General features: G+C 43.7%; 1 protein-coding gene across 3 annotated transcripts in view; it reads left to right on the top strand.

Moving 5' to 3' along the window:
* The window catches only part of DCAF7 (DDB1 and CUL4 associated factor 7), a 31,448-nt gene extending 8,842 nt beyond the window's left edge, over nt 1–22,606 (top strand). Inside the window, exons 2-8 of one of the 3 annotated variants that reach the window (XR_005529013.1) lie at nt 9,637–9,795; nt 10,542–10,653; nt 11,023–11,141; nt 14,240–14,449; nt 15,422–15,539; nt 17,746–17,983; nt 22,534–22,606. Coding sequence is in view for 2 of the 3 variants with exons in the window: in XM_039235941.1 (XP_039091872.1) it covers nt 9,637–9,795; nt 10,542–10,653; nt 11,023–11,141; nt 14,240–14,449; nt 15,422–15,539; nt 17,746–17,918 (891 nt within the window). In the remaining variant the exon portion in view is untranslated. Of the gene's footprint in view, nt 1–9,636; nt 9,796–10,541; nt 10,654–11,022; nt 11,142–14,239; nt 14,450–15,421; nt 15,540–17,745 lie in introns of all 3 variants that reach the window. The other 2 variants (XM_039235942.1, XM_039235941.1) reach the window with 2 other exon arrangements.
* The last annotated feature ends 1,439 nt before the right edge of the window (nt 22,607–24,045 follow it).

Genomic DNA, 24,045 nt, shown 5'->3' with positions numbered 1-24,045 from the left:
CTCAGCCTCTCCCCTGCTCTCACTCTGTCTCTCTCAAAAATAAACATTAAAAATAATAATAAAAAATACTACATATCAAAACCTAAGGGAAGATTAGGAAACTTAAGCCCAGGTATTATAAATGACTTGCCCAAAGTGACATAGATGGTAAAAACAGGGCCAGAATTGGAATACTGTTTGTCACCAGAGTCTTATAAATATATACAAATGTCAAAAAAAATTTAAGAGGAAAAAGAATGTGTTGAAAAACAGTAACAGTTGCTCTACCAGATTACAATAAATATACTGGAATTGGTATAGTTACAGCCAGAGACATTGGTGGAACTACATGTTCCAAAGCAGGTCTGAATATATATAGAAATGTAGTATGTGGTAAGATAGAACCTTAATTCACTAGGAAAAAAATTAATAAATTGTATGGCATAGTTGACTGTTCATATGGCAGAAATATTTAGAGCTCTCTAATTCACGTTGTATGAAAATCAATTCTAGATCAAATGTTTACATATTAAGAAAAGCCCCACAAGCAATAGTAGAAGAAAATTGACTAGAAGTGTGTATTGAGGCAGTGGGGGTGAGTAGAGGAGAAAGCAGTCTTAAAATGAATCATTAAACCCAAAGTCAAATAAGGAAAAGATTGACATTATGGTACATACAAATAAAGCATTTTTATGTGAAAAGGTATGTGGCGGACAAAGTCGGAAGATACATGATAGTCCAGGGGAAATATTTTCAGGTTAATTTACTCAGTGTGATAGAAACATGGTAAAGTATAAGTAGCCAGTTCAGGGGCGCCTGGGTGGCTTACTCGGTTAAGCGTCCGACTTTCGCTTAGGTCATGATCTCGCGGTTCGTGGGTTCAAGCCCCACGTCGGGCTCTGTGCTGACTGCCAGCTCAGAGCCTGGAGTCTGTTTCGGTCTGTGACTCCCTCTCTCTCTGACCCTCCCCTGCTCACGCTCTCTCTCTCTCTCTCTCTCTCTCCTAGAAATAAATAAAACATTTTTTAAAAAAATTTAAAAAAAATAAATAGCCAGTTCATAGGGGAGGGAGTGCAAGTGCTCAATAAATAGGAAAAGATGCTCAACCTCATAGTTAAGGGAAATGAGAATTGGCCTTGTGATTTTTTTTCTTTTCAAATATATAAAAATTAAGTTAACTGCTTCTAGTATTGTTGATGGTATAAGGAAATGAACACTTGTACATACGCTGATAGGGGGGTGAATTGCTACAGCCCATTTGCAAAGTAAATCAGCTTCCCTTAAAATTAAAAATGTGCATACCTTGGGATGCCTGGCCGGCTTGGTTGGTAGAGCTAGCACATGCGACTCTTGATCTCAGGGTCATGAGTTCAGGCCCCAGGTTGGGCATGGAGACTACTTAAAGATAAATAAGTAAAATAAAGCAGTATTGCTGCATTAAAAAAATAAATAAAATGTGCATACCTTCTAATACAGCAATCGCATTCTTCGGATTTGCCTCCAGAAATAAAGATAGCAAGCAGTACATAAGCATGTATTACAAGTCATGTAAGAAGTAGTAGTGGCAAAAAAAGGGACACAACATACATCACTAGAGTTGTTAAACCACATAATATGGTACATTTATTCTATGAAATACTATGCATTGATTAAAGAATGAGTTGAATCTACGTATTGACCTGAGGGGTATCCATTATTTTGTTAAATTAATGAAAAGATTTATAGCATTGGATGTGGTATTCCATTTTTCTAAAAGTTGAAGGAAAACCCTGCACTTAATGTGAAGCAACATACACTAAATAATTGTGATGTACTGGGGGTTCGATAGGGGGAAGTTATTCACTTCTTTTGTATACCTATACTTTGGTTTTATGCGATGGTCATACATTTTATAATTCTTACAATCTATAAGAGTTATTTTAAAGAATGAAATAAACCCAATTGAAAGATCATTTAGTTAGAACTTGTAAGCCTGAGCAAGAAAATGATAGAAGATATAATGGTAAGGGGTTTAGGGTAGAATTTTGGTGTTTAAATTCTATCAGTTACCCCCTTTCCCCTTGGGAGCTTCTTATCAAGGAAGTTATATACCAATAATAAGAGCCAAAGGAGAAATCTGACCTTACCCTAGTAATGGCTGAACAAGCACCTCCAATGTGGTACTATTACCTGGTAAACTAAGTTGGAGAAATGCAGATTGGCCTTAAAGCCCAAGTGACACTTTCTGTTTTTCCATGTCTAATTTATGGGCAGACCCAATCTGATCTCACCTACTCAGCTGAAGGTAGAGAGAAGCTAGAGAAAGGATGGCCAGACCCATAATAAGTAGGCTGATTTGCCTCTCCACGTGGGAACAGGATGGGCAGAAGAGAGCAGTCATGGCCGCCTACCAGAGCGGTCAGGCCCCTAGTGAGACATGTCCATATGCCTGGCTCAGGCTTTGGCCAGTTTAGCAATTGGAACTAGTTACGGGTGGGGATGGAAGAAAAGAACCTCACCCTCGGTCCAGTGGGGGACAGGGACAGACACTCCTTTTCCTATGGGCATAGGTGGACATATGGAGTAGGAGGAGGGGGGTGTGAAGATGGAAAGTGCTATTAATGGTTTTGTAAGACTATGGCCAAAAGCCTAGATGAAGCATTTGTTTTTTTAAATGTTTTACTTATTTTTGAAAGAGAGAGGGACGGGCAGAGAGAGAGAGGGAGACAGGATCCAGAGTGGGCTCTGCACTGACAGCAGCAAGTCCACGTGGGGCTTGAACTCACAGACCTGTGAGATCATGACCTGAGCTGAAGTAGGACACCCTACTGAGTAAGCCACCCAGGCACCTTTGAAGGATAGGTTTTGGGGTTTTTTTGTTTTTTAAGAATTTTTATTTTTTACTTATTTTTTATTGTTTTATTTATTTTTGAGAGAGAGAGAAAGAGGCAGCATGAGCAGGGGAGGGTCAGAGAAAGAGGGAGACACAGAATCCGAAGCAGGCTCCAGGCTCTGAGCTAGCTGTCAGCACAGAGCCCAATGTGGGGCTCGAACCCACGAACCATGAAATCATGACCTGAGCCGAAGTCAGACGCTTAACTGACTGAGCCACCCAGGCACTCCTGAAGCATAGTTTTAAGGGAAAACAAAGTGTCAAACTTCAGTGGAAAATCTGAATAATTAAATTCCTAAAGATTTTTTGAAGAATTGAAAATGTAGTCAAAGATCTACCCCCCCAAAAGACATCACCTTCAGAGTTTTATGGGCAGATTTACCAAAGGAAATATGTAACAAAAGCACAGTAATCATCCATAAGAATTCTTAAAAATCAATAAGAAAAAAGAGAGACACAGTTCCATAAAATATACTGGGCAGATGTTTTAAGTTGGTGTTTTTTTTTTTTTAGCATGATGGTGAAGAGCTTGGGTTGTGGGATAGGACTACCTATATTTAAAAGGCAGGTTCATGATTGTGGGCAGGATACTTATCATGTCTTTTACTCAGCATCTCAGGAAAGTGGGAAGAAGAATAGTGCCTACCTCATGAAGATGTTGAAAGGGTTAAATGAGGTAGTGCATGTAAAGCATTAAGCATGGTGCTTGTACTTGATCCACCATAAGCAGATAGATAATTAACAATGGTTACTGTTAATCTGAAGTATAACTAGTAAACATGCTCAGTCTCAGGAGTAAAAGGGCGAAATACCATTTTTGTCCTCGGATTAGCAAAAATGTAAAAGATTATTTTCGGTATTTTAAAAGTTATGGAGGGGCACCTGGGTGGCTCAGTCGGTTAAGCGTCCGACTTCGGCTCAGGGCATGATCTCGCGATTCGTGGGTTCAAGCCCCGCGTCAGGCTCTGTGCTGACAGCTAGCTCAGAGCCTGGAGCCTACTTCGGATTCTGTGTCTCCCTCTCTGACCCTCCCCTGCTCACACTGTCTCCCTCTCTCTCAGAAATAAATAAAAAATTTAAAAAAAGTTATGGGGAAATTGGCACTTTCATATACTGTTCATGAAAGCGTAAGTGGAAGCAGCCTTTTTGAAAGCTGTTGGATCGAATCTCTTAACTTTTTAAGCTTAACACACATTATCTCATAGTTTCTGTGGTATTAACATTTAAAATGTGATGCAACAATTACACTGCTAGCAATCTATCCAATAAAGCATTTGCACATGTGTACAAAGTATTGTTTATAATAGCCAAACAATGGGATATAACCACAATAACTATGAATGATTAATAAATTATGGTGTGCTTAACCCAGCCTGCTGTAGAAGAATGAGCTAGAACTGTTATGCTGACATGGGAAGACCATCCAAGATAATTTGTTAAGAGCAGGTTGCAGAAGCCTCTTCTATGTTTCTTCAAACAGCCCACCAGACACATATGCATACAGATGCACAGAGAACCATTTGGAAAGATGCACACCAAACTGGTTTGAGAATAAGTCGAATTGAGGGTGTAGTTAATGGGGGACTTTACCACTTCTCTCTGTATTATGTGTATATTCACAGAGGACTCCCATTCTCTTTCGTCATCGCATTGTAAACATGTGAGCATCTGAACAAAAAATACTCATGGGAACAGTGAGAGCCAGGTGTTACTCCTCTCAGTACTTGGTTGGCAGCTTGAAGCGGAAGAGCTAAAGTCAGGTTAAGGATAAAACACAGGTCTGTGCAAACACATGAAACCTTGGGAAGATCAGAAAAACTTAAATCCCAGCCATTACCTACTTCTTCCCTGGATTAGGTACTGTTGTGCAGAGGTGGTCAAACCTCTCCCCAGGAAGGTTCTTAAGAATATAGATTCCCAGGCCCTACTTGACATTTGTTGAATCACAGTTGGGGCCCCCAAGAATGTGTAAAGCACTCCAGGTAAATCTGATGGCCAGATTTGGAGACCATTGCTATCTGCAATACAAGCAGACACAGGACCGGCCCTGTTTTTAAGACATTTACCAAGTGAAATAGAAGCATGTAAGTGCTTTCATGAGGCAGTATGGGGTTAGTCACCAAATGGATGGTATAGATTGGTACTGAAAGATCACCATACCAGGAAGGCTACAGATGGTTTATGAAGTAAGTGAGACACAGTAGTAGTATTAAAATCTCACATACCAAGTATGGCGCTAGTCTAAGTAATTTACTTACAAAGATTGTTTACATACAGAGTGTTACAAAGAACTCAATGACAGGTGTTGTGAATGTCTTCAGTTTACAGATTGGAAAATCAGTTTAGCAAAGTTAAGTAACATGGCCAAGCGAGCCTATAGTGAGCAAGCTGTAGGTAAGGGGCCCTGAATGCCTATGCCACTGTGCTAGGTTAAAATTGGGTGGGATTTGGGTTGATGGAAAGGAGGTAGGAGGGTTTTACAAGCATAGAGGGCAGTGTAAGGAAAGGAACCTGGAAAGGATGAGAAGTAGTGACTAGATAAATAAGAGAGGAAGTACGGCAGGCTAGGGCCAGGTGGTAGAAAGCCTTAAATGTCTGGTTAAGAGGACCCTAAGTGGCAAATGCTCACAGGATCTGATATTTCGAGGTTGGTGAGAAATCTCTGATGACTTGAAAGGCAGCTTTTAGAAGGGAGTGTAGTGTTTTCTCCATTTTACCGCACGGCGTTATCTGTGGTGTTAGATCGATTTTGTCTCTTGCTCTTGCTGCCATATCCCCAGTACTTAGAACAGTGCCTGACACCAAGAAGCCATTCGTTACAATTTGTTGAATAAATACATGAGTGAAATATCTGGCTCAGAATCTGGATGAGAGGCTGATTCTTTATTCTGCCCAGTGCACCTGCACAACTTCTCATCTGTTTTCTCCTCCCTCCTCCACCAAGGCTGATGCCAATTTTCCCTGTTCCATCTAGAATCTTCCTTCTTTATTTTCTGCAAAGGTCAGAATTTTAAATTCTCAAGGAACTTCATTTGGTCAGAAGCCCTCTTGTGGCCATCTCTGTCCCTTGCCCTTCTTACTACCTGCCACCATAGGCCCTTAACCTTTGTCAGTTTTCCTGTGGATCTCAGGGCTGAGCCCCCTGCCAGGCAGGCAGCCCTGCCCAGCATAACCAGGCCTCATACTCTCACCTCCAAGGCCTTATAGTCTGCTGCCTTCTCAGACACCTGCACAGGGGAAGGCCCACCTAGGTCCTCAGTTTCCTTTCAGGGCTCTGCAGCCTGCCCTAGGCACATCTTCCCGGCCGCATGTGCACTGCTCTTTCATATGGTTCCTCAAACAGGTGTCCTCACTGCCACCAGCTAGATCATTTAGTTTGCTGCATTAGTATACTCAACTGCCTGGGTGCCTATTCTTTCTTCTTAGCTTCCCCAGAACCTTTCCACAAAGACTGCTCAAATCCTATCTCCACTTTTCCTCACTTGCCCCCTTTGAATTATTGCTCTTTCCTCTAAACTATTACCAATTAACTGTTAGAAATAAGGAGCTTATCTTGTATCACCTGTGACATCACTTTTATTGCTATCTTAGGGCAGTGTTATTGGGTTTTAGGGCATTGGGGTTTTTTCTCCTTTTACATTTTCATACATCATCTATGTATGTACGAACATGATATGGTTTTTGAAAGCTCATAGATGTTCCATAAAAATGAATCGATTTATTCATCTAGGTTTTTAAAAGTCAGACATGGGGGCGCCTGGGTGGCTTAGTCGATTAAGTGTCCGACTTTCGCTTAGGTCATGATCTCGCGGTTCGTGGGTTCGAGCCCCGCGTCGGGCTCTGTGCTGACTGCCAGCTCAGAGCCTGGAGCCTTTTTCAGTTTTTGTTTCTCTCTCTCTCTGACCCTCCCCTGCTCACGCTGCCTCTCTCTCTCTCTCTCTCTCTCTCTCCTAGAAATAAATAAATAAATAAATAAATAAATAAAAAATAAAAGTCAGACATGGATGGCAAGATATATACATAGAAAAATCCTTAGGCATCTACAAAAACTACAAAACTAATAACTAAATTAGCAAAAGTTACAGGATTCAAGATTAATTGCAAAAGTCAGTTGTATTTCTGTATAGTAGCAATAAACAATTGGAAATGGAATTTTTAAGACAATTTCATTTATAATAGGCTAAAAACACTTAAGAATAAGGTTAATGAAAAAAAATACAATACCAGTACACTGAAAAGTTCAAAACATTGCTGAGAGAAATGAAAGAAAGTCTAAGTAAGTGGAGAAATATGCTGTTTCATGGGCCAGATAACTCATTATTGTTAAAAGAGCAGGTTTTCCAAATTGATTTATAGATACAACATAGTCCCCAGCTGAATCTCAGCAGGATTTTTGTAGAATTTGACAAGCTGGTTCTAAAATGTATGCAGAAGAGTAGATATGTGGAATAGCAAAATGATTCTGAAAAATAATACCAGAGTTGGAAAACTTACACCATAAATTGCAGAACTTCACTGGAAAGCTGCTAGAGTCAAGACGATGTGGAACTGGTAAATGGATAGGCATATAGATCAATGGGACAGAATAGAGACTCTAGAAATAGATGTGCAAGTACACAGTCAGTGAATTTTCAGCAGAGACCAAAGTAATTCAAAAGGAGAAAAGGTAGTTTTCATCACATGATGCTGGGACAACTAGACATTTTATATGTAAAAAAAAAAAGTGAACCTTGATTCATACTTGGCATCCTAAAAAGCAGTTAACTTGAAATGGTATCATAGGCTTAAATGTAAAGCCTAAAACGATAAAACTGTTAGAAGAAAACAAAAAATCTATGACCTGAGTTGGGGCAAGGATTTCCTAGCAAGGACACAAGACCATGAGTAAGAAAAGAAAAGAAACAATAAACTGACATCAAAATTTAAAATTTCTGTTCTCCAAAGAACACTGGGGGGAAAAAAATGACAGGACAGCCACAGACTATGAGAAACTGCTTGCGGAACACATGAGCAAGGGCTTGCATCCAGAATATGCAAAGCACTCTCAAAACTCAGTACAGAAGAAAACATCCTAGTGTAGATGAAGTGCATCTACTCTGTATGATCCAGTAATGGTGGACACGTGTCATTATACATTTGTCAAAATCTACAGATCATACAACACAAAGGGTGAACTCTAAACTGTGGACTTTGGGTGGTGGTGATGTGTCGGTGTAAGTTTATCCACCACAAATGGACCACTTTGGAGTAGGTACTTTGAGAGTGGGGGTTGTGTACGTGTGGGGGGACAGGGTATAATGGGAACGCTGTACTTTCTGCCCAGTTTTTGAGTCTAAAAAAATCAAGTCTTTTTTAAAAAGACAAAATTATCTGAAAAGATTTCAACAGAGAATAAACAGGGATGGCAAATAAGCACTTGAAAAGATACTATAGTTGTTACTAGGGAAATGCAAATGAAAATACTGCTACAGGTCTATCAGAATGATTTTTTTTAAAAGTCAGAAATACCAAGTGCTGACAAGGATATGGAGTGTTTAGAACTCTCGTATATTGCTAGTGGGAACGCAGAACAACACAGCCACTTTAGAAAACAGATTACCAATTTTGTTTTTAATAGCAATGACTGACTTTAAAGATGTTTTTATTTCTTTTTTGAGAGAGAGGGAGTGGCAGAGAGACAGGGACAGAGGATCCGAAGCGGGTTCTGCTGACAGCAGAGAGCCGGATGCGGGGTTCGAACTCATAAACTGTGAGATCATGATGTAAGCTGAAGTCGGATGCTTAACTGACTAAGCCACCTGGGCACTTTGTGTTTTAATAAAGTTAAAACTACATTTATAACATGACCCAGCAAATCTACTCTTAGTTGTCTACCCAAGAAAAATGAAAACTTGTCTAAGAAAAACTTACACATAAATATTCATAGCAATATTTATTATGGTCTCAAACTAGAAATAACCTGAAAGTTCATCAGCTGGTAAATGGATAAATATAGTGCTTCCACATAATGCAATGTTTTCAGTAATAAGGGAGAAGACACTACTGGTAACACACAACAACGTGGCCAAATCTCAGGAGCATCACGCCGAAAGCAGCCAGTCACGACTCAATGCCACAATTCCATTTGTGTGGTATTACAGAAGGGACAAAACTAGAGATTAGTGGTTGCTTGGGGTTTAGAAGCAAGGGATTAACTGCAGAGAAGCCCAGGAAATGGTGTGCTTATCCATTTATTATGGATCTTTACCAAAAATTCCCCATTCCATCTTCCAGTTAGTGGAAGTTCAGAAACAAATGTATACTGAGTGGCATTTCTTATGGAGCCAGACTGAGTTTGACAGCAAAGAATGGAGGTTAATATTGGTCCATATCCACTCTAAGAAAAAGTAGCTAGAAATCAGGGAACTTTCCCATCAATGGCAACCTTTTTTTTTTTTTTTTTTTTTTTTTTTTAAGATTTATTTATTTTTGAGACAGAGAGGGTGACAGATTTCCTAAGCAGGCTCTGCGCTGACTGCAGTGAGCCCAATGCAGGGCTCAAACTCACGAACTGTGAGATCATGACCTGACCTGGCATCAGATGCTCAGCCAACTGAGCCACCCAGGTACCCCTGCAGCCATTTTATGCCAGTTACAGCGATTTGCGTTCTTGAATGCTCATTTGACACATGTTCGTGACACATGTTACTAGCGAGTGTGTTGGGAGATGGGGGGAAGGATTTGATGTGTTTGATACTGCTCCAGAAACACAAATGTTTACGTGGTTCAATTTGGTTATTTTACAGGTTCAGCTCGTTGGCTTAGATGAAGAGAGTTCAGAGTTTATTTGTCGAAACACTTTTGACCATCCTTACCCCACTACAAAGCTCATGTGGATCCCTGACACAAAAGGCGTCTATCCAGACCTACTGGCAACAAGTGGCGACTATCTCCGTGTGTGGAGGGTAAGCAGGTGCTCAGTTAGCAGCCAGACCAATGGGCTTTCTCTATGTCAGCTGTTTACTAAGAAGCATGGTGTCACAGAGAACAGACTGGGGTTGGTGGCAGCAAGTGTCATTGTAGCCCGGCAGAAACCACAGGTAGCAGATCTGGGATGACCTTGTTTGGCTCAGCGGGTTTCTTAATAAATCTAGTCAAGATTCTTTGAAGTCCTGCTGTGGTCAGGCTCCAGTCAGCCCTGAACTTGAGGCTCTGTTAACCTGAGGAAATGAAGGTAAACTGGGAGTGGGGTGGGATAAGGGGGATATTTGAGGCTTCTCATTCTGTCTGTAGCCAAGATATTTTTGAGTAAATTAAAAATAAAAGCAAGCCACTGATGCTAGTAAAGTATGTGAGTGAATTGTGGAACCTCACCCCCTCTCTCAGCTGAGCTGGTCATCAGCGCATCTCTTGTAGCCTGGAGGTGTAGTGCCCAGCCAGGCAGGGTACAGAGATTCTCGGCTGGACAAGGTGAGAAGACCTGTCCTCTAGGAAAACCAGGGGGTGAAAAATTTGGAAAACAAAGCTGGGCAGAGGAGAAAGCTTGGAAAGTAGTAGTGTCCATGGAGTTCCTCTGGATTTTATTATTCTGTATGATAAAAATGTTCTTCCCCTATGCCTTTTGTTTAGTAAGATAATGTCTAAACAGAGCTTTTAAAGGTTTTCTGTGAAGATTAGCCTAGCTGATTTTTAAAAATTATTGTTCCTTCAGGTTGGTGAAACAGAAACCCGGCTGGAATGTTTGCTAAACAATAACAAGAACTCTGATTTCTGTGCTCCCCTGACATCCTTTGACTGGAATGAGGTGGATCCTTATCTGTTAGGTAAGGGAGCGAGGAAGTGCATATTCCAGTTTGAAGAAGCAATGATAACATTTCCTCAGAAATAGCACTGGGCCTGAGGTACATGCATGCATCCTAGATGGAGCCAAGAGGGAAAGAGGCAAAATATGGGATGTGGTCATTAATTCTTCATATGGAGTGATCTTCCCATGTGTGTATATCTTGTCTCTCTAGTCAGCAGAGTGAAGGTCCCGGGGTAAAGATTGAATACTTGATTCTTGTTGGCTCTCCCGGCACCTTTCCCATGCTAGCAAGTGTCCATGGTGTGTCCTCTCCTGGGCTAAACAGGAGTGGGCGCAAGGAGGGAGGCCTCACTCCTGTCAGCCGTTGACTTGCACTGGCTGTTTCCAGGTACCTCGAGCATTGATACGACTTGCACCATCTGGGGGCTGGAGACAGGGCAGGTGTTGGGCCGAGTGAATCTTGTGTCTGGTCATGTGAAGACCCAGCTGATTGCGCATGACAAGGAGGTAATGATACCGTTCCTCTTCTGCTTTCTTCACCTACTCTCTGTGCCTTCAGTTCAAGGTCAGACTGTTCTCTCACTATTCTGCAAAGTATGTGGAGAATCATAATATGATGCCAATGTCTTCTTGTTGAAATTAAAAATAGTAATGTTTCAAAAATAGCAGGGAGGAACACTTGTAAACTAATGTTTATGTGGGGCTTTTTTTGGCTGATATAAACAACCTAATCTGCCATGTATAGGTTTTTGTGCCAGAGATTGCTGGTTTGTAATAATGAACTCTCTTATAGACAAACTTGGACCTGATGTGATTCAAAAATAACACTTATCTTTTTTTTCTTTTTTTAAAATTTTTTTTTTAATGTTTTATTTATTTCTGGGAGAGAGAGAGAGAGACAGCATGAGCAGGGGAGGGTCAGAGAGAGAGGGAGACACAGACTGAAACAGGCTCCAGGCTCTGAGCTGGCAGTCAGCACATAGCCTGACGCGGGGCTCGAACCCACGAACCGCGAGATCATGACCTAAGCGAAAGTCGGACGCTTAACCGACTAAGCCACCCAGGTGCCCCAAAAATAACACTTATCTTGAAATATATTTACTTTTTGGAGGGAAGTGGAGGGGAAACCAGGAAGAGGGAAAATTTCTTAGCAGACAAACTCATATCATCATTTTTTCTCTCAACTTGGTTTACGAAATTCTAGAATGTTCCTTAATATTTGCAATACAATTTGGAATGGAACATGGCTTATTTTCATGGTGATGTTTCTCCTGCGCTTATTGGAAAAGCTAGGGAGAGCTATTTGTGATTGTGTGTTGATCAAAGCATTCTTCTGAGCAGTGCTTTTGGAAACTGGTCATAAATCTTTTCCTCCCAGAGCTGCTGCATGCTCCTTGTACTCTGATTTCCTGTGGGTAGCGTTTCCTTTTCTTTTCTCCCTTACCCTGCACAGCAAGGAGTATTAGTACAAATAAAAAGAAAGCCTTGACCTCAGGTCAGACACTTGAGGTTGTCCTCAGAATGGGAAGATGGTGACCAGGTTATCACTCTTAGTAAAGGCTTGGTCTTTGGCCTTCTGCACCCCTAAGGATAAGATCTGTTACAAGACTGCCGGACTTGGTTGCTCCTAAGCCAAAGGGCAAAGGAAAAGTTTGTCCTACAGAGAGAACCAGTAAAGAACTTCTGGAAGCCCTCTTGGCATCAAGTGGAAAAGGTTACTACATTTTAGTTATGTGACAACTTAGCCTGCTCTTCTCTGTCAGGATCCAACCCAGACAACTGAAACTACTCTAAATATTAAACATGGGTTTTAACCTAAGGCATTGCCCACAGGGACCATGGGTGAAGCTGGGAAGCCTTACTGGCAACAGTGAGGTAATGGGGGGAATAGAAGTGTGAAGCTGCTACTGCCTGGCGGCCACAGGGGCCAGGAAGCCCAGGAGCTGTGTCTCCCTGGCAGAAGGTAAAACCATGGAGAGGATACAGCCACTGCCAGAGACACTTGAGAGAACAGAGAGAGGGGATGAGAAACACCTTAGCTTCTCCCTACCAGGAACAAGGGCCAGGAATGGGTCTTAACAGCAAACCGGCCCTGGGCCAGCACCCTGGCCTTGAAGAAACAAACCTGGGAGGGTGGCTCTCAGAGAAGCAATAACACCTCCTAGGCCTTTGCTTTTCTTAGTCCACCTCTCTCTGTCCAAGTGGAGACTTGTTAGGAGGTTCTTGTTGCTGCCTGCCCCGGGTGTGGGTAGTGCATATCCAGGACTAGTCACCTTCCCTTGTTTTATGATGTTTTATGATGAAATTCCCGGTAGAACACGGCTGACGGAGCAGTCACTCAGAGCTGAGAGAGCTTTACACAGTCGGCCACATTGCCTGCAGCGCCTGATTGCTTAGCGATGCAGCTGTGGCATCCCTGTCCCCAGGAGTTACTTGGAGCCACCTGTGGGGTACACATCTTGTAAACAGCCCTTGCTGTAACGTAGCTGGACAGTGCTAGACAAAGCCTAGACCTGCCAGGCCTCCTCGTGATAACCGGCCCAGTTTGCATTTGAACCACTCCTAATTCCTACCATAGAAGGAGAAGCTCAATGTCTTCATTGTCAGCCAGAGAAAAAGGAATTTATGAAGTTGAATAGAAATAGATGCTCCTTTGGCAATGTCCCTTAGGAAGAGCCTCAAGAAGGCTGGAGTGACCGTATTTAGTGGAGTTGCCACTCATGTTTCCCAGGAGTCAGCTGTTACTGTCCTTGACCCCAGAAGGTCCTTGGCATTTGTTTTTCAGTTTTTCTCTCTCTCTGCTCTGGTGCTCTGGCTCTGACTTTGTCTGTCTCTCCTTGTCCCTTTCTTTCTCTGAAGCTCTCTGTTGCTCTCTGCCTCTGATTTCTCATAGATATTAGTGGTGCAATGTGTGCAGCAAGTAATAAATGCAGAAAATAATGATTCAAAACCTAAATTGATTCACTTCTGAACACAGACCAACTAGGAGAAGAAACTGAGCATGTCCTAGAATAAGTGAGTGACACTAAACCCCTTTGTGCATATAGGAACACCTGAGTCTCCCATGATTCAGAACTGCTATTCTTTCTTGAAAATGAGTCTCAGGTCCAAGTTTCACAGCAGAACCAGTCTGCCTGCTATTAAGTGGCCACAGGAGGACTGCTTCCATCTTTCAAACTGATGGCCTTAATGTGGTGGTCGTGGATCTGTCTCTGATCATGCACAAAAAAAAAGCCACCAAAGCCCAGGAAATAAATGTCTCAATTTTATGCTGTGGCAGAAGACAGCTACTGGCTTACAGCATACAGCAGACTTGCTTGGACTTGTGCCCTGCTGCTCAGCAGGGTATATGTTCTTTGCTTTATCACAAGGGTTGGGGGAAAAAGACTTGGAAGGCAGGAGTTCAGAAGCCAGCCAGTTTGTGTAGCAGAATGATCTTCATTCTTTGGAAAGTCACTGATGTTAGAGCTCTCAGCTGCCAGTACTCACAGATATTGCTTGGCTTTATTTACCACCTCCTGTGTCGTGAAGGGGGTTTAGGTGAGCTAGGGATAGCAGAGTTCCCTGCTACCGGAATCTGACTCAAGCTTCTTATTCACCAACAGGTCTATGATATTGCATTTAGTCGGGCTGGGGGTGGCAGGGACATGTTTGCTTCTGTGGGCGCTGATGGCTCGGTGAGGATGTTTGACCTCCGCCATCTAGAACACAGCACCATCATTTACGAAGACCCACAGCATCATCCACTACTTCGGCTCTGCTGGAACAAGCAGGACCCGAACTACCTGGCCACCATGGCCATGGATGGAATGGAGGTGAGTACCCTGCTTCAGGCTGACGTAGGCCTGGCCACCAAACTGTGGGTCTTTTTAGTGTATCTGGAAGAGTGGTTCTCAGCTGGTGGCAGTTTTCTCTCCAGTGGATTTTTGGAAGCGTCTGGAGACATTTTGGGTTGTCCCAGCTTGGGGGCAGGGGGTGGGGGGTGCTACCGGTATCTAGTAGGCAGATGCCAGGGCTACTGCTAAACATCCTGCAGTGCACACAGCAGCCCCCAGTAAAGAGTTATCAGACCCCAAATGTCAATAGTGGCAAGATTGAGAAAGCTTGATCTAGAATAAGGACTGTGTGTTAAGAACTTTTAATATTTGGAGCACAGGAGTTGGAGCCAAGAAAAGCAATGTCTAAAAAGTAAACCAAATTATATGTGCTTATGGTGCTAAGTAGAGAAACAGGCAGTTTTCCCCTTCTCTAGTCTGGACAGATTTGTCCAGCTCTAGCAAACACACATGGAAATGGCAACTCTCTGTACCCTGTTACTTGATAAAAGCTGTGATGTGTGGGTGGAGATGATACAGTGATGAACTTTTGGTGAAGCTAGTACCTCAGACTTCTTACATTTCACATTCTGCGTTGGGGGTTATGGGGAGAGGGCTCTCAGTCAGCTGAGCATACACAGAATTCTTAGCACATGCATCTAATAGCACTTGGTGGATTATCCAAATTCATGTTACCTCTCCTGCTTCTCGCCTTCAGTCCTAAGGCCCTGTGTTGTTTGAGATATAGACTATAAACTACCTGGGTCGTCGTCTTTTTCCTCAACCTTCTAGCTTCTTTTGGGACCAAGGTCCTCCGTCTCTAATGGTCTTTTCTTTAAATCCACAAATGAACAAGTTATGCTTTAGAGGGTTTTTTTGTTGTTGTTGTTGTTTTGTTTTTCTTCTTGTGTAGTGTATTGTTTTCCTGTTACACCCTGAAGTTCCTCGGCCTTTTACTTGTTATTTCTACAGGTAGTGATTCTGGATGTCCGAGTTCCCTGCACACCTGTCGCCAGGTTAAACAACCACCGAGCATGTGTCAATGGCATTGCTTGGGCCCCACATTCATCCTGCCACATCTGCACTGCAGGTAATCATGGTGGTGGGGGATGGGGAGGGAGAGGTCAGGAGATCTTCTTCCTGTCTCCTTAGAATTGTAATCCTTACTATTTTCTAAGGATGGTTTAGAGCTTTAACAAAGGAACTCAATTGGAAGCTTCCCTTCATTTGTAAAATTGAAGCATTCCAGATTTCCAGATGACCTTGTACCTCCATGATAGCAGAGCTTCTTCTGTATACTGTTCACATCATGTATCAGCTGTAGGCTGTGCCTCACACCGATACTCCCTGGGGACACACAACGAACTTGCAGTGGGCTCTGGATGTGTTGGAGGCACAGCATGGCCTGATCAGTAGTATGTGACTTGTAGTCGCCATCTCACCATTTGCCAGACCAAAAACTGTACCCCTTAAATATATACAGGGTGTCAATATGCTTTTATTCTGGAAATAATACAAGTCTGTTATTAAAAATTAAAGTAATACAAGTCTGTTATTAAAAATTAAAGTAATACCGAGGTATATAAAATAGGAAGGTGAAAGTTATCTTTTCTCCTTCCTGCCCTATTTCCACCTCAGTCCCATTCTCCATAGATGTGACCTCTAACAACAGTGTGTCTCCTTTGAGACCTTTTTATGTGGGTACATGCATACACATATCCCCCAGTATGAATGTCGGTCCTTCATTTTACACAGATAGGATTCCACTCACCCCATCGTGTTCTGCTCCTTATCTTTTTCAGTGTCTTGGGTTTCCTTCTAACATACTTTGTACTCTTCTTGCTAATCAGTAGCACCCTTATTTCCTTGTTCATTATGGAGCCAAAGGAACAATGTCGTTTGGTGGTTTTCTGCTATTTTAGTATTAATTTGAAAGGCATGAAACTTTTCCTGTTTTTGGCCCTCTGTTCGTGCCTGTATGTCATTAAAGAGCAGTCAGGGGCCTATCGCCTTGCTGTGCACCTTAGGCTGTGGTCTGACTCCTTCATTATTGCCTTCTTTTCTCCCCAGGGGTGTGGATAGGGCAGGGTGGGACAAGGAGAAAAGAAAGATGTTGTCCATTGTTTGTGGAGAACAGTACCAGTGCCCCCCAGTAGAAACCCATCTTCTGCTACTGGAAGCTCCTTTGCCTGGCTCACTGCTACGTATGTTACAACTGTTTTGAGTCCTTTCAGGTGGAAGAGCTATGGCTGAAGAATGTGCTTGGTTGAGAGAGGCACCGAGGAAAAAGAAACTTAGCTTTAGATGTCCTGAGTGTTGCAAACAAGTCCCCAGGGCTCCTGATGGAGGTTGTCCCTGGGAAGGGCATCTTGCACCTTGCCCAGGTTATACGGCTTTTGTAGGAGGCTAGTGTTGCCCACATGAGCCTGGCCTGTTAAGGGGCTTAGTTTATTCAGATCTACTGTGTATCAGAGACAGGTTTTCACAACAAGATGGGTTGGTGGGATCAAGGGATACCATGGTATTGAAGGTCATTGCCTCTTTATTTTTCTTCCCTGAAATTAAGAACTTATTAATTTGATTATAAAAGTATATCTCCACATTACAGGTCACTTATCAAGTAGAAAAAAGTAAACTTAATTCATTTCTTTGCCACTCTCATAATACCACTGTTCTCATTTTGATATATTTTCTTCATGTGCTTATTTAGTTTTTTAAGGTTATTTTCTTCTTTCTGGTATTTCCCAGGGTACTTTTCTAGAGAAAATTGTTTTTAATAACACGTGTCCTCTCAGCACTTTATCTCATCTGTATAACACCTCATCGAACTATGAAAGTCCATAAAATGGGGTAAAATACCATTAAGTTGAATCATCAGAGAGGGATCTTTAATCACTGAAGTACTTTAAGTGGCTGAAAATGATGTGTTTGGGAACCATTTTTATCCAGTCACCCTTTCTTGATGCTGCCCCAGGTGAAAGGTGCCTTTTTAAGTCCCATCCCACCATCTCAGCTTTCCTGCAGTGAATGGGGCCCTGGGACACATCAGAGGCCTTGCTCTGAGTCCTGGCTCTGCCATTCCCTGGCTGCATAGCTCTGTGGTTTGGGGCAAGTGCCTTAACATTTCTGACTCTCAGTTTCTTCATCTTTAAAATGGGGGCTTAAAATAAAACCTTCCTCGCTGGGGTCTTGGTGAGCAAATGCTTTATGAACTGTGATACCTCCACTCACCCCAGAGGCAGGGATCATTATCCTCCTGACCTGTGACCTTGCTTGTTGCCTTTCTCTGTCACTAGCGGATGATCACCAGGCTCTCATCTGGGACATCCAGCAAATGCCCCGGGCCATCGAGGACCCTATCCTGGCCTACACAGCTGAAGGAGAGATCAACAACGTGCAGTGGGCATCAACTCAGCCCGACTGGATTGCCATCTGCTACAACAACTGCCTGGAGATACTCAGAGTGTAGCACTGGCGGCGCCTTGCCCACGTGGCAGGGGCTTGTGTGTTTCCTGCCTCTGCCGCATCCCCAAAGTAAGAAGCAACGTGTTTCTGGTGGCCAGTATGTCTTTCATTGCTTTGCACCACTGTTACCAGAAACTGCTCTAGGAGTTCCTGGCCAGTCATCCCATCGCTCTCTGTGCCAGACTCAGTGCTGTTGGCGCCTCCTCAGCCCAGGGCTGAGTTTTAAGATTTTCTCTCCTTTCCTCTTCTCCTTTGGTTTCTCCATTAAAATTTTCTGTATATTTGTTTGTCAGCCGTTGTGTTAATAAGCATTACAGGCACTGGCTGTGTTTGTATTCATCTGCCCCAGATGTCTCTTCTCTGTCTGCTGCCCAAGGCAGCAATCTGTGTCCATGTCATGTTAGCACTTAAGTGGGAACAAGTACCAATTTGGAGTTCTTTCCTCTTACTATCAATGTCTTTAACAAATTTCAACTTTGTATATTTTTTACCTATCAGGCTAATTTTTTTATGAAAAGAATTTTACTCTTCCTGGTTTCTGCCTTTGTTTCCTAATCCACCCGCTTAGTACTTCCTCTCTCCCCTCAGTGCCTGGCTCTGGCACTGGGCCCTTGACCCCATGAGCAGTTTGCCTTCTTGAATCACTGCCTGAGTGCAACGTACCTGACCAGGAGTCCCAAACCGCCCCGGTGCTCTGAAGTCAGCCAGCTCTCTCACCTTTTCTCAGCCTGTGTCTTCGCAAGGGCATCCTGGGCTCCAGCACAGACATGGGAAGCCTTCTGTTACTTCCTGAAGTACCTCTGCCCAACCCCAGTGGGACTTACTGGGAACGTGTTAGAGCTGAGAGAGATGGCGTGCCTGACTTGAAGGGAATGGTTTCAGGAAAGCTGAACTTAGAGCGCATTTCCAGTATACGGATTCCTAGTCTGTTCGTCTCTCCAGATGTAAGCCCCAGGCCATTTTCTTTCGTGGCTTGAATGATAGGCAAGCACAATCTGTAAACTGAACTTTAGTATCTCTGTTTGGTTAGTTTGCTGTGACTGGTGGTTGTCCACCCTTGGAGCGCTGTGGGGGGAGAGAGTCCTGCTTGAGAGGCACGTCGTCAGTGCATCTGATCCTGAACAAGGTCTCCTGTCGAGTGTGGGAGACCGTCAGCCCCTGGAAGGAGTGGACTAATAGGCTGTGATGATGCCCGGCCCTCAGGTGAATAGATAGCAACAGGGCCAGCCAGTTTGTGCACACCCGTCACCTCCCCACCCCATTCAGGTTCTGAGCAGTATTGGACTTGCTGGCTGCAGCGTCTGTTTCCGTTATGTGGATGAGTTCCATGGAGGGGGCTTATGTGTGATTCCAGTGGGGGGCGAGTCTTTCGGCAGGCGGAGTTCGGGACATGCTCAGAGCCCAGAGGAACTTTGGTCTGTCATGCTCTGCCACAGGTTTTTGAGCCCATCTCAGTTGTGCATCTATTGAGTAGGAGAGTAGCAGACTTCAAGGCTGGTAGTTTTGTCTGGTTGGGCTCTCACCTGCTCTTGAGAGACAAAACAGTTTTGTTCTCCTGGGTCCTTAAACTCTTTTGGTCGAATCTTCTTCTCCAGAGCAGATGTATTTGTATCTCTAAAGTCACAGCTCTTTGCTTTACAGGGGCTCGTTCAAAAAAGGGACCTCTCTTCTTAGTGTATTTCCCCTTCTACTTTTTTACTTTCTTAGGCTGGATTTGGGGCCTCTTAGTTTGCCACCCATTTGAGGTTGGCTTTTCTGCATTTGCTACGAGATTTGCTGTGTCATTTGGCAGTGTGAAGTGAGTGATTCTTAGTCAGAACCCTCCTCTGTTTGCAGTTGTATTTGCTGGTTCTAAGATCCTTCTCTCAAAGGTAGCAAGTCTGAGTTGATGATTGCTTGCTTTAGGAGACCATCAGGTCCTTCCCATGGAAAAGGGTCTGGAATGCAGGTCAGAGGTGATAGGAGGGGCTGGGCCGGCTGGGGCACTGAGTTCTAAGTTAAGATTCCTGATCTGCACTTAAATGTGGCCCGAATGGTGAGATTTGTCAACCAGAATTCAAAAACAAGGGAAAAATATTTGTCAATAGTAATTAGAATATGCTTTCATAATGTTGCTATTTACTCTGGAACCCAGCAACTTCTGGTGCTGGTTTTTCCTTGCCCCGTGGACTCCCAGCCCTCTCACCCCTCCCTAGGCCCTGCAGTGTGGTCCTCCTCCTGACATCCCACCTGGAGCCCAGGTGGGGCTCTCCAGTCTCCCTGAGCAAACACACACACAGTCACAGTTGCTGAGATGCTGGTATTTCGAAGTCCCAGGCCTCTTGCTCTCTGTTTTTACCAGATGGCCCATGGCTGAGGGGGGACTTCCGTAGTCTCAAGATTTAGAAAGTCTCTTAGCCAGGCATGCTCCAGGAAGTGGAGATCTGTTGTAGTCTCAAAAGCAAGTGTCTGTTTAATTTGTTTGGATTTTCAAATTGACACCCAGAGAGAATGGGTGGGACGCTCTGCATCTGTTGTCCTCAAGTGTGAGAGGAGCAGCGGTCAGCACTTCCCTGGGAAGGCCAGGCGGCAGCATGTCTGGGCTCTGGCGCTCCTGGCGGTGGCCCTTCAATGTGCTTCTGCGCCCTGGGCCGAGGCTGCCTCTGTTGTCCCTCTCTAAGGGGAGGGAGAGGTGCTGAATAAATTCGGCCTCAGGTACCACGTCAGAGAGTTGGGTACAAGTCCTTCAAGGGCTTGAATATTTACACCCAGAAGAGTTGGAACTCTCTCCTTCCAGGGAGAGAATGAGGCAGCAAGTTAAGGACTTGAAGAGGGAAGATACTTGATAACTGGGTGAGAATTTCTTATCAGAACCAGAATCAGTTCTCAAAGAACTGGTTAAGATTTGGGAAGAAACAGAAAAAATTGAGACTCCTAAAAGGTTTTGATGATAGTTTCAGCGGAGATTTAGGATTTGGGAGAAAATCAACGGTAAGTGTTTCTTTAGTGTATCTTTAGATATAAGAAGAAAATATTAGAGGGTAGAAAAGGTCTAAGATGGCTACGGAATGAGACTGTGCCCTCAGCCTGTATCAGCCTTCCTGGCCATTCATCAGATGTGAACTGGGTAACTGGGGACAGGATGACAGCTCAGGACAGAGGACCCTTTTCCTGCAGTAGTGCACATCCACAGGTGATGTTTGGTGGCAGAAATCTGCAGGTGTCGGGAGTCCCATGACCATTCCAAACCATGGCTTGTTCTGGTGGTAGGTTTGTACAGAGCAGAGGAAGCAGAGGTTGTAACCAGTCATGCCCACTTTTCTCCCTCGCCTTTTTCTTTTCTCTTCCTCCTGCTTTGCCACCATGGAACTTTCTCCCTGCTGCAGCCTGGGCCTCGAATTCTGAGGCTGTAAGGACAATGGGAGCTGCAGGGTTTACCACACATGGAAGGGCCAGCCCCGTACAGTCCCGCCACCTTCCCCAGTTTGAGAATATGGCAGCTCCTTTGCCTGCCTGGCTTGGAGTAAGGGAGACCTTTCAAGTAGACGCCTCTCTCAAAGCGGACACTTCCCTTTACTCTTTGCACTCCGGGATGAGGAAGGAGGGTCATTCGTGGCACTTAGGTTGTGATTTCCCAGGGAGGAGAGCTGAGCAGTCACTGTGAACCCTGGACAAGGCTCTCTGTACCGGCTGGGCCAGCTGCCCAGAGTGTCTCATGTTGCAAAGCCTTGCCCACCTCTCCCACCTGCACCCTCTCTCCCACCATTGTTATTGCCACTGGCACTCAAAGTCAGAGGTGTGGCTATACAGTATGGGCCCAATCCTCTCAGGCTACTTTGTGGATATTTTTTGTTTTTTAAGTATGGAAACATGCAGGTGCCTTCCCAAAGAGGCTTGGGCTGGTGTGTCAAACCAGAAACACATAAGCTAGTGAAAGTATGAACTCAAGAAGAAAGATGTTGGCAGTCTGTATAACAGCTGGAAAACTCACAAGGACTCACCTTTAGGACAACCCAGTGAATATGGACTTGTGGTGTCTGCTATTTAAGAGAAATATTCTCACCTGGGGTTGGCTGTGGTAATACAGTGTGTGACAAAACTTGTTGACCTAAAGCTTAGACTTGCTTGAGTTAAGTATGAATCACTTGCTTTGGTTCCTGTGTATTTTATGTCCCTGTCATTAACTTTTCCTCCCCTCCTCCCCCGAGTGTGAACTTGTAGCATGATTGTACAAACCTCTTTGTAGAAAATGGAGATTTCTTGTTCTCTGAAATGTTAAGCTCTAGCCAATCAATTTCTGTCCCCTTTAGCCTAGTATGTCTGAACTTAATTTCTTGTTACATATTTAAACTTTTCCTCTATACTATAGGTTTTGTGACATCCCCTGGTCAGGTGGAGAGGAAGCGGTTCCCTTGCAGAGCTGTACTATCACCATTTTCTTTTTAAAATATTATTATCACAGGATTGATTGTACACAGGGCTTGTAATAAAATGTTAACACTGTGCTGTGAAACCACAATGGTAAATCTCCATTGAAGGCTACTTCAGAGGCACCTGAAAGTGGAGTGTTACATCTATGACTTTATTTCTTGCTTCCTGAGTATATTAAACCTAATTTTCACCCTTTCATTCTGTTTCAGCCTCCTGTATAAGAAGTACCGTATTTTCTGCCCATCATACTTTGTAATAAAACTTGAACATGTATAGATTGAATTTCTTCTTGTGATGAATTCAGTTCTTCCCATTCTCCCACTGTGGTCATGTTCCAGAGACACCGGCTGGGGGATTAGAGTCCAGCCCAACCCATCACACTATCTGTCAGCCTGGCTCCTCCCCTTTAACCAAACACAGCATCTACTCTATGCCAGGGGCCATGGCCCTGAAATTGCTTGCAGTCTCCCAGAGGAGACATCCACATAAACAATTACTGGCAGTGTTGTGAAATAATGGGTATGTTTAGGCTTAAAGGTTGCCTCCTGAGGAGGAGGTGATCACCTGTGTTTGGTTAGGTACCAGAGGAGGTCAGGGAAGACTTTACAAGACGAGGGATGTTTGAACTGGGTTTTGAAGGCTGAAGAGGAGTTCTCCAGGAAGAGGGAAAGACGTTTAAGGCAGAGAAAATATCCACATACAACTCTATAGAGGCAAGAAATAATATGGCCATATTCAGAGAAATAGAAGTTGATATGGGGTTTTGTATGGGTAATGGCAGGAAATTAGGCTAGAGAGATAAGCAGGAGCCAGATCAGGCAGAATCTTTTGTGCTTTGCAGAAAGTTTAGACCTTAACTCCCGTTTGGGACTTTGGAAATTTTACATAAAAGGAAGTCATGCTCAGAAATGCATTTAGGAGGCGATGAAAAAAATGCAAGTAGGAGGTGAAACGGAGTCAGTTTACCTATTATAATAAGATGAGAAAAAGTTAAAGCCTGAACTAAAGCAGGAACAGCAGGAAGGAGAGGACAGGGCATAACTAAGGAGATTTAAAAGACAGGGTAATAAGGATTCAGTAAACTACTGGCTTTGAAAGATGACAAATGCTAACTCCCAGGCTCTGGGGGTTTGGACACCAAGTTTTGTTGGCTAACTAGGGTTTCCGTGACCCTATGGAAACGCCTACATCCCAATTTGGTAGGAGGGAGGGTGCCTATTTCCACTGCTATTAAATGCTCCAAGTCCTGGATGAACACTCCTTCTGTTTGTTTTTATTTTCATTCTGTTCTCATGTTTAACCGTTTCGTGGGAAAAGAAGAAGGACAAATTGTGATTGATTCCATGAGCCAGTATTTGGCCAGTAACTGCCATTGTGTTGGAAGCATTGAACTGGGGATGGCAGTGAGCCTGGGAAAGAAGTGTGTACTCTAAGAGGTTTTTTGTTTTTTTTTTTTAATCTTTTTTTTTAACATTTACTTATTTTTGAGACAGAGAGAGACAGAGCATGAGCTGGGGAGGGGCAGAGAAAGAGGGAGACACAGAATCTGAAGCAGGCTCCAGGCTCTGAGCTGTCAGCACAGAGCCTGATGCGGGCCTCAAACCCACAGACCACAAGATCATGACCTGAGCCGAAGTCGGACGCTTAACCGACTGAGCCGCCCAGGCGCCCCTAAGAGTTAAGACTCTGTGGCAAAATGAGCACCTCTGGCTCTGTTAGAA

This window comes from Hyaena hyaena, unplaced genomic scaffold, assembly GCF_003009895.1.
Source record: "Hyaena hyaena isolate Hyena2069 unplaced genomic scaffold, ASM300989v1 scaffold_104, whole genome shotgun sequence".
Classification (NCBI taxonomy): Eukaryota; Metazoa; Chordata; class Mammalia; order Carnivora; family Hyaenidae; genus Hyaena; species Hyaena hyaena.
Note: the sequence above shows the minus strand (reverse complement) of the source record. Positions and strands in the feature narration are given on the sequence as shown.